The sequence below is a fragment of the Protomyctophum bolini genome, assembly GCF_963924005.1.
Source record: "Protomyctophum bolini genome assembly, chromosome: 16".
Lineage (NCBI taxonomy): Eukaryota > Metazoa > Chordata > Actinopteri > Myctophiformes > Myctophidae > Protomyctophum > Protomyctophum bolini.
Genome location: NC_137877.1, coordinates 38,998,388 through 39,011,985, shown reverse-complemented (window position 1 = coordinate 39,011,985; position 13,598 = coordinate 38,998,388). Strand labels below are relative to the sequence as shown.

At 43.6% G+C, this 13,598-nt stretch overlaps 1 protein-coding gene across 3 annotated transcripts in view; it reads left to right on the top strand.

Annotated features, from left to right (window-relative positions):
- col4a1 (collagen, type IV, alpha 1) overlaps positions 1–12,843 on the top strand; it is a 64,395-nt gene extending 51,552 nt beyond the window's left edge. For 2 of the 3 annotated variants that reach the window (XM_080785560.1, XM_080785561.1), the window contains exons 37-51: positions 67–206; positions 744–870; positions 1,044–1,124; positions 1,629–1,727; positions 2,285–2,335; positions 2,558–2,877; positions 3,040–3,112; positions 3,733–3,804; positions 3,924–4,052; positions 4,567–4,665; positions 5,255–5,467; positions 6,625–6,802; positions 7,856–7,970; positions 9,711–9,883; positions 10,412–12,843. In XM_080785560.1, coding sequence (XP_080641686.1) covers positions 67–206; positions 744–870; positions 1,044–1,124; positions 1,629–1,727; positions 2,285–2,335; positions 2,558–2,877; positions 3,040–3,112; positions 3,733–3,804; positions 3,924–4,052; positions 4,567–4,665; positions 5,255–5,467; positions 6,625–6,802; positions 7,856–7,970; positions 9,711–9,883; positions 10,412–10,493 — 1,952 coding nt within the window. In that variant the 3' untranslated portion in view covers positions 10,494–12,843. The remainder of the gene's footprint in view (positions 1–66; positions 207–743; positions 871–1,043; positions 1,125–1,628; positions 1,728–2,284; positions 2,336–2,557; positions 2,878–3,039; positions 3,113–3,732; positions 3,805–3,923; positions 4,053–4,566; positions 4,666–5,254; positions 5,468–6,624; positions 6,803–7,855; positions 7,971–9,710; positions 9,884–10,411) is intronic. The other variant, XR_013965508.1, reaches the window with a different exon arrangement.
- The last annotated feature ends 755 nt before the right edge of the window (positions 12,844–13,598 follow it).

Sequence of the window (13,598 nt, the reverse complement as noted above, 5' to 3'; positions counted from 1 at the left end):
GTGTCTATGCGCGCGCGCGTGTGTGTGTGTGTGTGTGTGTGTGTGTGTGTGTGTGCATGCGTGTAGGCCCGAACGGCCCAAAGGGTACTAAAGGTGGGATTGGAAATTCTGGTCATACTGGGTTCCGAGGCGTAGACGGAGATAAGGGAGACAAGGGATTGGACGGTGAACCGGGCATAGGCTTCGCAGGACCACCCGGGGAGAAGGTAAACCAATCAGCATCCAGTGGTGGACAGTAACTAAGTACATTTACTTAAGTACTGTACTTAAGTACAGTACTTTGAGATATTTGTAGCCTACTTTGCTTGGGTATTTCCAATTTCCAATACTTTTACCTTTTACTCCACTACAATTACTTGGAAACTTTAGTTACTTTGGAGATTTTAATTTTGATTAGAAAACATACATTATTATCCAAGGCGCTTTACATACCGGTAGATTACATTACATTCACACACACATTCATACACCGATGGTGACGGAAACCATGCAAGGCAAGGACACTTCGACGCTAACTCTTGGTGGGGGAGCCCACAGGGTTCGAACTGGCAACCTTGCGGTTACCATCCTGCTGGCCACTCTACCCCTGAGCCACCGCCGCCCCTTATCTTTCTGTAACCCTTTTTCAACTGTTCTCCGTTCTGTTTGTCTCTCTCTCTCTCTCTCTCTCTCTCTCTGTCTCTCTCTGTCTCTCTCTGTCTCTCTCTCTCTCTCTCCGTCTCCTGTTTCTTAACGACCCACAGGGTCAGTCGGGCAACCAGGGCTTCCCGGGGAACCCAGGGGAGAAGGGTCACAAGGGTGGCATGGGGGTGCCGGGCATGCCAGGAACGCCAGGGACAAAGGGAGACCTGGGAAACATCGGATATCCAGGTCAGAACGCATCATCATCATGTATCGTATATATATGCTTCGTTGTGCAACGGTGTGTGTGTGGGCCAACCATTGTGTTACTTTATATACAGTAGGCTCACTTGTACTCTCTAACATGTGTGTGTGTGTGTGTGTGTGTGTGTGTGTGTGTGTGTGTGTGTGTGTGTGTGCAGGTCAGCCCGGTAGACCAGGAGACAAGGGTATTTCTGGGCTGCCTGGATCATCTGGAGAGCCCGGTCGCCCCGGTCGGCCAGGTAAGCGACACACATCTTTTTATCTTGTTAAAACGAGAAGACAGACACACATGATGTTGTAGATACATATTGGATTCATTTGTTCACCTTTTAGCCCCACTAGCTAGTATAGAGATGGGGATCAAAACCAGGTACAATGAGGGACTATTTCCGAATTAGTACTAGTGGTTCTAAAAAAATATATATATTTGTCAAGACCCCCTTAACTTTGAGAGTGTTCGAAATGGACGGGTTTCCATTTGGTTCCATTTGAACACTCTCAGAGTTACAGACCTGTTGTGGTCATTCAGGGCTATCTCCTATTCATGTGTTTCTGGCAATATTATTGTCTACTCATTTTGTATGTTTCGTGGCAAAAATGTCCACCACGAGCCAACATGGCGACAATGATGACCCCCTGAGCATGGCCTACTATAGGGGCCGGTTGAGAGGCTTTTTGATGCCTATATCCAAAGGTACCAGTAGGCGACTCTCATTGTGAGAAACATGTTTATCCGTTTATAGGCGAACCAGGCCGGCAGGGTGCCACTGGTCCACACGGAGAGAAAGGAGAGGCCGGAGTGGACGGCATACCTGGGTCGTCGGGAGAGAGGGGAGACGCTGGTCAGTACAAGAGGACACAGCTGTACTAATGATGACCATAGAACAACAGAACATTACTGTCAAAGATGGAGTGCCGTGATTTTATTCCCCCCCCCCTAAAACGTGATTTTTTTAAATTTATTTTCGTCAAAACAAAGTGTACAGAAAGTGTTTAAATGGTGTTTTTCTTTGTATGTGGTCACATACCCATTCATTAAGTTCATTAAGTATACCTGGTTTTCACCGTAGCACCACCCCCACCTGAACTGAACCCCCACAGCTGTTTGGTAATGGGGGAGGCGTTAGGGTTATGATGTCACTAATGTGGTGGATTTCCATTGAGCTTTCAGCTTTCAGGAAGAAACCAAAAATCCACAGGGAAGACATAATTTGAATACTATGACCACACCTGGGGGTCTATTAGACTATCTCCATAGACACATGCAAAACAAAAATCACGGCACTCCCATCTTTAGCAGATCTCAATCTGAAACCTTTAAAATGACCAAATACTATCATTGTAAGTTCAACATTTTGTTCCTTTTCAAGCGTTTGTGTCCCACTGTCCATCTCTGCAGGCTTAGCGGGCAAGGGTTCCCCTGGCACCCCTGGACAATCTGGCAGCAGAGGTAAGAACGCTCTCATCCATGCCTCTCTAAGTGTGGGAATGATGATAATAACTGTATTTGGACTTTAAAGCTGCCATAAGCAATAATATGTCCCACAGGTTCGGGAATCAGTGTCACTGCCTTAAGATTCAACTGTTCCTTTCGGTCCTCATTCATTCAGAGCCTAACATAACATAAGGCGCATAATAATCGCTCCTCTTCTGCCTCGCTGCCCCGCCACAGGTGACAAAGGCAGCCCCGGTTTCCCCGGCACCCCCGGCCACTCGGGGATCCCCGGGGTCAAGGGTGACAAGGGCTTCGCGGGCACCGAGGGTCCCCAGGGTGAGACGGGAGAGAACGGTCTCCCCGGAGACTCCACGGAGGGCGCCAAAGGAGACCAAGGGGAAGCGGGTCCTACCGGAGAATCAGGATCACCTGGAGGCCCGGGGCCGTCCGGCGTGCCCGGCCGAGAGGGCTCGAAGGGAGACAAAGGAACCCAGGGTTCCCCTGGCGTCCAGGGGGAGACGGGGCACAAGGGGGACTACGGAATCTCTGGGCTACCTGTGAGTCACTCCTCCATGACTTTTAGCCGTTATTTCACTTCTTATATACCTGACCTTTGTTCAAGTATTATTGGTCTCTTTTAGACCCTGTTGTAAGTAACTGTGTGTGTGTGTGTGTGTGTGTGTGTGTGTGTGTGTGTGCGTGCGCGTGTGTGTGTGTAGGGACAAGCTGGCCTTCCAGGTGTAGATGGACTTAAAGGCGAGATGGGATTGCAAGGTGTCCCCGGCTTCCCAGGTGAGTGACCTGTAGTAAACTATACTCTGTGTTTGTGTGTGTGGAAGATAAGCCTTTTGGCACCTTTTTTAATATCAATTGATTACGGTTCACAACTGTGTCCTGTACGGTGCGATATTTTTTTTTAATAATAATGCTTTCGGTTTCCGAGTGAAACGGCTTTCAAACTAAGGGGTCTCACTCTCGCGGCATTAAATGCATGGCTTGGCGCTGCTGGAGTACACTTTTCAGACACCAGATGGCAATGTTGGCGGTAAAATGATGCGAATATTTTGAGGAATGCAAAAAGAAAACTCCAAAGAGAGCACATGAGTCTAGTAGGGTGGCCAGTGTATGAGTGGTCGTTGTTGACATCAGGTCATATACACACTGTAGGAGGAGAAGGCACGCACGCGTTATTAATTAAGGGCATTGTTTGAATCATATCAATGTTGAGCTGTCCATGGTGCTGAAAGTACACATAATGCACTTAACTTGAAGTATATGTACTTCTTCTTCTGCGTGTGAGACAGCATTATATGTATCCATTTACTTCTAAAGGAGGTTGTATGAGGGACGTTGTCTGATTCACTTAACAAATTCTAAAGGGTGTAACTCTGATTTTTTCAACTATACTCTAGGTCCGAAGGGTGTAATCGGGACGTTTGGATTCAAAGGAGAGCTGGGAGACAGAGGATTCCCAGGAGAACAGGGTAAGACTAGGAGAGACAGTCAGTCGGTCTGTGTCAATGCAAGCAAACCAAATGTTATCTGTTTATATGTTCTGCTGTTGCAGAGGTTCTCATTTTACACTATTTGTTTTTTCCTCCAGGTAATCAAGGAGCCCCTGGGCCCCCTGGCCACAATACATTCATCAAAGGAGACATTGGCTTCCCAGGGCCACAGGGCTTGCCAGGACCCCAGGGACCGTCTGGTTTCCCCGGCCTGAAAGGGCAACAAGGTAAGACTTTATGCTTCACCCATTTAGGACTGAGACCACATTCTACAAAAAAATGTCTTCTAAATCTCGACAGTTTTCTGATAAAAACCCATGTTTCTATATCAATGATTGTCAAACTATTTCATGTCAAGGACCCCAAGAAATGTATGTAATTGGCCGCCGACCCCCATATTAAATTATGTTGTTCCAGGGACCTCCAAGAAGCAAAGATTTGAGTTAAAAACGTTCACTCTGATATATTAAAAAAATAGCAGATCTACAAGCTCGTAGCGCGGCACTCTGTGCCGTACTACGAGCTTGTAGATCTGCTTAAAACACCAAAAAGGGGTCCGTTCCTCTCGCCGTCCTGAATGGTGTTAAAATCTCAGTCAGTTATCCCGAGTGTGAGGCTGAGATAACATGTAATCAGTCCATTGCCTTCATATATTGTGTGCTGTAGGACACTACAGTATAGTCCTATGTTATCTTAACATTTCCCCTTCCGCTTCTATCTTGTGCTGCCCCCATTTTCCAGGTGTGACAGGCGGCACGGGGCCAAAGGGTGACGAGGGGCACCCTGGGTACAACGGGCAGTTTGGAGCCAAAGGAGAGCCTGGCTTGACTGGGCCGACAGGTAAGAGCCCCATGGAGTCCATAATAATATATACTGTGTGCACTGTCTGTCTGTCTCCGGTAAACACTGTCTCTGTGTTGACCTTGTCCTGTTGTCCACGTCCCGACCAGTGTTGACTTGGACAGCAAATTTAGATTTTAGTTTCAGTCATAGTTTTTTAGTTTTTGTCACATTTTAGTCACCTGTAATGTTTTAGTGTTATTCTAAGTTAGTTGATCTAGTCGACTTAACATGCATTTTTGGCGTGCCTTGATGCCGTTGTTATGGCTGATCTTACACAGGAAAAAGATCGGCTATTTTCAGCATGCAACCCAAGTGCACCGAAAGACTTGTGTCTTTTTACTTATGCTGGATCTCTTGTCCACTATAGTCCCTTCCTAACATTTTAGTCTAGTTTTTATTTGTTGACGAAATTGCCAATATATATTTAGTCCTCGTTTTAGTCATCGTAGCTTAGTTTTCATTTAGTTTACATTCAGTTTTCAGTCAGTTAAAAAACGGTAGTCGACGAACATATTTCGTCGTATAGTTTCAGTCGACGACATCCTCACTGGTCCTCCTCCTCCGACCTTGTCTTGTCTCTCTTTAGGACCCAGAGGGTACCCCGGCCCCCCCGGGCCAGACGGCGTTCCGGGTCAGGTGGGTTCCCCCGGCCCGTCCTCCATGGACCACGGCTTCCTGGTGACCAGACACAGCCAGAACGTGGACATTCCGCAGTGTCCTGACGGCACCACGCTCATCTACGACGGCTACTCGCTGCTCTACGTGCAAGGCAACGAGCGCTCGCACGGACAAGACCTGGGTAAGAGAGAGAGAGAGAGAGAGAGAGACAGAGAGACATACAGAAAGAGAGAACAAGTTATATTATTAAAGGGACACTTCACCCTTTTTGCAAAAAAATATATGTTAATGACGTTTAGAAGCTTTAGAACACTTTCCTGGGGGTCTTTATGTGTGTAATATGTGGTTTTAGATATTTTAGCAGTGAGCCTGTTGTCTCTGATGTCATGGACACTGGGCTCACTTCCTTCCTGGACTACATGTTGTCTCAGTAAGACAGCTCTCCCCCCTATCCACAAGGAGGAGCAGTGCACCAAATAATTATGGGAATTGTAGTCCAGGAAGGTAGTGAGCCCAGTGTCCATGACATCAGAGACAACAGGCTCACTGCTACAATCTAAAATATCTAAAACCACATATTACACACATAAATACCCCCAGGAAAGTGTTCTAAAGCTTCTAAACATCATTAACATATATTTTTTTGCAAAAAGGGTGAAGTGTCCCTTTAAAGCTAGCAGGAAATGGACACGTTAATGGGGAACACCACTCATTTTCAACATTGAACTATGTCATTAATATACCTTAGAGTTGTTGTGTAGACGTAATAAAAAGTCTGGAACTGGAGGTCTAGAACTTGGGGTTTTTTTTTAATTACTTCTACACAACAACTCAACAAGGTACATTAATGACATAGTTCAATGTTGAAAAGGAGTGGGTTTTCCCCCGTTAACTAAGCAGTGTTGTTTTTGGCAGCACATTTTTATTTTAGTTTTAGTCATAATATAGTCTCTTGAATAGTTTTCATTTAGTTTTAGTCACATTCTAGTCACCCGGAATGTTTTAGTGTTTAGTCTGGTTTTAGTCGACTAAATGTCATGAGATTTTAGTCTACCGTTGATTTAGTCGACTAAAATGTGTTTTGGCGGGCCTTGATGCTGTCGTAATAATGGCTGGTTTCACATTTTCAGCATGCCAACCAAGTGTAAAATCACTTATACTGGATCTCTTTTCCACTAGTCCCTTCCTAACATTTTAGTCTTGTTTTTTGTCATCGTAGCTCAGTTTTCATTTAGTATCCATTTAGTTTTCGTCAGTGAAAAAACGTAGTCAACGAACATTTTCCGTCGACGAAAACTGTAACCGTGTTGTTTGTGTCACCTGCGGCGTATATTATAGGTACGGCCGGGAGCTGCTTGCGGAAGTTCAGCCCCATGCCCTTCCTGTTCTGCAACGTGGACAACGTCTGCAACTTCGCCTCCCGTAACGACTACTCCTACTGGCTGTCCTCTCCCGAGCCCATGCCCATGAGCATGGAGCCCATCACCGGCCAGAGCATCAGGCCCTTCATCAGCAGGCAAGTCGGCTTTTGTTTTGGAGAAAAGACCAGCTGTGAGCAGTGGTGGGAAAAAGTACTGACCTGAGATCAGATTCTAAAAAATGTCTTCTACATCCTGACAGTTTTCATTCTGACCTGAGATCAGATTCTAGAAATGTCTTCTATGTCAGTCGCTCTTCGATTTTTCAAAAATAGCAGACCTACAACCTACAAAAATAGCAGATATACAAGCTCATAGCGCGCCACCGAGTGGCGTGCTATGAGCTTGTAGATCTGCTATTTTTCAATAGCTAAAGCATAACGTAATGCTAACACCAGTACCAATACTGCAATTTAGAGAACTACTTTGTTACAAGTACAAGTACGGAATTGAAAATGTACTTGAGTACAAGTACAAAAGTATCTGCATCAAAATGTACTTAAAGTACTGAAAGTAAAAGTACTCATTGTGCAGAATGTAGCCATTTCACAAGTTCAAAATGTGTACGAAACCTATTGAAAATAGCAGATCTACAAGCGTTTGCGACGCATCGTGAGCTTGTAGATCGGCTATTTTCAAATGGCCCCGAAATGTATAGCCTGGTTTGAAGTGGTTAATGTATTGTTTTCTAATCAAAATTAAAATCTCAAAAGTAACTAGTAACTAAAGTTTTCAAATAATTGTAGTGGAGTAAAAGTAAAACATGTGCCTCTGAGATGTAGTGGTAGTAGAAGTAAAAGTATTGGAAATTGCAAATACCTCAAAATTGTAACCCCTTTTTGGTGTTAGCATTATGTCATAATTTAGCTATTGAAAAATAGCAGATCTACAAGCTCATAGCGCGCCACCGAGTGGCACGCTACAAGCTTGTAGGTCTGCTATTTTTGAAAAAAACGACTGACATAGAAACATGGCTTTTTCAGAAAACTGTCAGAATGTAGAAGACATTTTTATAGAATCTGATCTCGGGTCAGAATGGAAAACTTTCCAAACCACTGGTTGTGAGTAATCATATACTATACCGATATGTGAACCTGTTTGCCATTCCCATGCATATTTAACCTTGTTTTCATACACTCAACGTTATTCAGGTGTTCCGTGTGTGAAGCGCCAGCCATGGTGATCGCGGTTCACAGTCAGACCATCATGATTCCGTCGTGCCCCCGCGGCTGGGACTCTCTGTGGATTGGCTACTCCTTTGTCATGGTGAGGAAGAAAAGTGCATCTGAACCAATCCGGGCCCTCCTTTTGTGTCTAGTATGAATCATGCTATATCATCAGAACGTTGGTGTTTCAAAACGGGACGGCTTTGAGCACCTAGAGAAGATATATAGATTTATTGACCCCAGGGTCGGGAAATCAGTCGCCCCATGAGGCAGCACCAGCAGTTACAGAGTTACAGAGTTACAGGTGAAGAGGTAAAGAGTATAAGGAAAAGAAAGTACTGTCGCAAACGGCGATACAAGGCAAGAAAAGGAAAACAAACAAAGTATGGTCAAAAACAGTATGCAATAGTGAGTTTACAGTATAGCCCTACAGGTGATGTGAGAAACCAGTACAAGCGAGAAAAACGGAATGGTTTTACTATCGTGTTTGTGATTAATGACCAGAGTTGGGGTCCGTTACTCATAAAAGTAAGGCACTACATATTACATATTACTTTTGAAAAAAGTAATGCCTTACATTACTTTATTACTCCCTGGAGAAAGTAACTAGTTACATTACTCGTTACATTACTTTTGCGTTACTCCATAAAATCGCCTGAGATGCATTGTCAAATAATTTGCACTGAACTGCCACACAACAATATAATATTTAGTTTGGGGTCTGTGAGGCCAAATCTCATCAAATGGTGGTCCATGGCTAAAATGCAGAATACATACTGGACCTTGATATGAAAATGGTTGAAAACCACTGTACCACGTGGTTCTAGGCAAATATTAACTTTCTCAACAATATATATTCAAATAAAATAATGAGACTGAGATAAATCAGTAGACTATAATTATGTTCAAAGTGCTTTAGGATCCCTTTCTTTATGATGTGGAGTCCCCTGCTCCATTGCTCATTAAATGTAGTTTTTCATTTCGGCATATTTGGTTTATTTATCTCTACATTAACTAACTAGTGATTGTGAGAGCACACGTTCTACAACAAACAAACAGACCCTCCCATTGGCAGTGTTGCCAGGTTTTAGAAGAGAAACAAGCAGCCATGTCTATGAAAACAGCCCAAAAGAAGCCTGACTGGGCTATCATAAAACAAGCCCAAAGTCGCTTGTAATAAGCGGACATGGCAACACCCCAACGCCTGCTCTGTCTCTGACACAGTGGGGAGACTGGGAGCTTTCTGTGCAGCGGAAAAGTGCTACGGAGATTTTAATACAGAGACGACTTAAATGACAGTTATGACACAAGCACTGTAGGCTATATCACAAAAAAACGGACAATGATGTGTCCGGCCAGAGGTTGAGTTGGGAGGAGGAAAGGTGGGTCTAACCGGACGTCTGGCCACCCTACGAGTCCACGACAGTAACGAAAAATGCTGTGCTGCTGATGATCTGACACCGGTTTGACATGTTCTAGTCCGTACTGCGTACTGCGTTGCCAGCGCACCATTAGTGTTCATGTTCAACTCATCTCCGTTGTGTGCATTATTCTCTAAAGCAGCACTGCTGAAAGCAGCCACATGACGCAAGTAGCGAGTAACGGCAGCGCTAAAGCGACCAGTAACTGTAGTGTGATTATCAATTTTGGAGGAGTAGTGTCGTTATATTACTCGCTACCGACCAAAATAGTGTCGTTACAGTAACGATATTTTCCGTTACTCGTTACACCCAACTCTGTTAATGACACATAATAACAGTGAGGGTGCGTGTGTGCGTGTGTGTGTGTGTGTGTGTGTGTGTGTGTGTGTGTGTGCGTGTGCGTGTGTGTGTGTATGTAGCATACCAGTGCCGGTGCTGAGGGCTCCGGGCAGGCCTTGGCGTCCCCTGGTTCCTGTCTCGAGGAGTTCCGCAGTGCTCCCTTCATCGAGTGCCACGGTCGCGGCACCTGTAACTATTATGCCAACTCCTACAGCTTCTGGTTGGCCACCCTCGAGGACGAGGAGATGTTTACGTAAGATAGCCGCACACACACACACACACACACACACACACACACACACACACACACACACTTGACTAGGGCATTCACTTCTAGTCATTTTTACTAGTTGACTACGGTAGTTGCCTAGTAGTTTACTAGTTGACTAGTTGTTTAACTATCTATTATGTAAAAAGAAAAAAAAAAAAATATTTTTGGAAATAAATATTAGTACATTTGAAAACTGTGTACATTGGTGACTAACTATAACTATAATCTGCCTGATCTTGAGGCCTACAAATTCGGGATTTTTCTTTTTATCAACTAGTCAACTAATACCAACAAGGTCGACTAGTGGATTTAGTTGACAAGTTGAATAGTTGACTAGATGCTTAATGCCCTAACACATACACACACACACATACACACACACGCACACAGAAAACAGTTATTCACATCCTGTTTTTCATTCTGTTTCGAATCAAGTTTCTTGCAGGATTACTAAATAGAGGTCAGTGAGGCAGCGAGGTCTGATTCACTTTTCTTCATCTTCATTTCCAGGAAGCCTGTCCCGACCACATTAAAGGCGGGAAGTTTGCGAACGCACATAAGCCGCTGTCAAGTATGCATGAAGAGGACATAAAGACCCTAAACCCTGGACCACCCTCTCTAGACCCAGTGGACCACACTCCCTCCCTTTGCGTCTGACCAACTGGCCCCTCCCAACCTGAGCATCTCCCACCTGGCTTTTTACTTCCTGGTTTGTTTTTTTATTTTGTTTTTTTTTTACACACAAAGGATGGTGCTATTTCCCTGCATGTGTGAGTGGAGAGACACAGAGACGTTGTTTGCAAAACAAACTCCAAAGATCCTTCAAAGATCACAGAACCAGAGAGCACTCGCGTCACGAGACCAAAGCCACGACTACGACGAACGAACACTTAACTAAAACCACCATCAAAGAGTGTCTCTAAAAAGAACGAATGGCGCCCAGTTTACCACTGCACTGAGTACATACCGACCCCCCCCTACCCCAAAAGTAAACTGGCACGTCGTCCATTTTGAAAGGGGTTGTTTTAAGTCCGGTTGCTGTTGAGTCTTATCAAGCATATTGAATCTTATCTGCCTTTATTCCACTTCAGTATGTCTGTTTTTTTATTTCCCCATCATCAGTTGGTGACGTCCCGTCATCAAAGAGTATTAATAGATTATTATAATTGGTTTTTTTTCACTTTATTTTTTTGTCTTTATTGTTAACACATACTAATGTAGGATGTGCGTTTTTTCCCACTGGTTACAAATGTTTGTATTGGTGAATCACAATGTGTTGCCATAGCACACAGATGTAACAATGGCCCCCGTTGTAAATATACTGTATTGCATTTGTTACTATCTAACATACTCCACCATTATACCTTTCAGGTAATTATTTGCATTAATGTCTTTGTTATAAATGTCAATTCTTTTTTATTTTATTTATAAGACTTCTGAGAATATGTGGAACTTGAGTGGATGTGAGATAGGCCTGTACATGCCCATAAACATTGAAGCAATATGTTTAAGTAGAAAACCTAACCAGTGTCTCTTTGCAAAACAGCACTGAAATTCCATTGTTATGGTGGCATGGGTGTGTGCGTGTGTGCGTGTGTGTGCGTGCGTGCGTGCGTGTGTGTGTGCGTGTGTGTGTGTGTGTGTGTGTGTGTGTGTGTGTGTGTGTGTGTGTGTGTGTGTGCGCGTGTGCGCATGTGTGTGCTTGTAGATAGATACAAACCTGAAAATACACGTGCACAAGCTAGGAAAAAAATCCTTACACACTTTTACAGGCTCTCTGTCAGGAAAATATCTTGCCTGACCTGTACTTCTGACGGTGAGATTATTATTTGTTTCTAATGTGGATCCCAAAGAATTGCACCCTATATGCTTCCATGTAGCTTGTACTTGCTATTCCACTGACATACTTGATTGTACCCTCTGTGAGTTGCTTTAATTCCCCTTCGGTTTAATGCAAAAAGCCTCATTTTAGCCCATCCTGAACGGGAACCCCTTTTGGTGTTCTAAGCATTATGTTATACTTTAGCTATTGAAAAAGAGCAGATCTACAAGCTCATAGCGCGGCACCGAGTGCCGTGCCACGAGCTTGTAGATCTGCTATTTATTTCAGAAAATGTGGCGCAAAGATTTGAATATATATTCTTTCAGAGCGAAACGTTTTTAACTAAAATCTTTGCTTCTGGGGGGGTTCCTGGAACAACGTATTTTCAGATGGGGGTCGGCGGCCAAATACAGATAATTCTGGGGGTCCTTGACATGAAAAAAGTTGAGCACCACTGACATAGAAACATACTTTTTTTAGAAAACTGTTAGTATTTAGAAGACATTTTGTAGAATCTAATGTCAGGCCTAAATGGGAAGGGTCAGGTTTCCCAGAGAGCAGTTGTGTTAAGTGCCTTATAAGGAGTCCAGGACTGCCTTACTTGTGACAGTGGCCTACGTTTCATTTAGATTTGGAAGATACTAGGGCCTGTAATTCCTGCATGTGCCAAGTACAGTAGAAGAAGGCGGCCATCTTGAACCTCCAGCACAATTACTGCTACTGTATGTTTCCTGAAGACATACAGACATACAAGAAGGTGTTTTGTTGTTGAAAAATCGAGATATCTCGATAACTGAAATCGTTTTCTTTATACAAATTATAACAATTACACTACGCTGACCTCAACCTGTTTTTTTAAATGTAAATTGTAAAAAAAAAAAGAATACGAAAATTATGCTCGATGACATACACTCACAGTATTAGCAATTTTTTTACAGCAACCTTGAGTACAGTTAGAGCATTATGTGAGAATGTTCTTTGGTTTTTAACCTGAAGCATAATGTTGATTAACAGATCAGATATTTTGTAAAAAAAAAATATATATATATATAATTATGTTCACCTCCCAATCCTGTGTTGTGTAATTCATGCAATAAAAACATTTGTATAGGATATAGTGTGGGATCAATGGATTGTTGTTGTCTGTCATTGTCCCTATAAAACACATACTGTGGGTAGAGTGCTGCCTTACTTCACCAACAGTACCTTCACATTCTAGGCACATTCTCCCAGTGTGCTCTCGAGGCGTTCTTCTGGATATTAACTTTCAAAACATGATCTGTAGTTAAAGCTACAATCCTTGAAGGGATATTTCACCGCTGGAAGAAACAATGTTGCCGGTGTCACTATAGGAGGCGGGGGTGGAAGGGAAGCCAGAGTCATTGAGCAGCCTGGCAGCTGAGGGGAAAAAAACTTTGTCTGTTCAGTCTCAGTCTTCTCCCAGAGTTGGAGCAGGGTGAGGAGGCCTGTGGCCAGGGTGGGAGGGCTCGGCCATACAGTATAGCACAATTTGAAATTTGCACCCTATATGGCCAGAACAATTATGAAGTCTGTGTGTTCATTTGACTAGGGTTTGAATGGATTGCTGAATTCCTACAATGCCCATAATGCTTTAGTGCAGTGATACTCAACCTCAGGCCCGCGGGCCACATCAGGCCCGCGGGACCATTATGATTGGCCCACCAATGAAAATCTAAAAAAAAGAAGAAAAAAAAATCTGGAAAATGAAATAAAAAGAAATAAATCTGAATGAAGTTATCTTTAATTACATTATTATAAGTAATACTATTAGAGTTGTACTATTACTCGAACGAAAATAAAAGCTTGGGGGGGGGGGGGGGGGGGGGATGCAATGCAAATGAAAGACATATACTG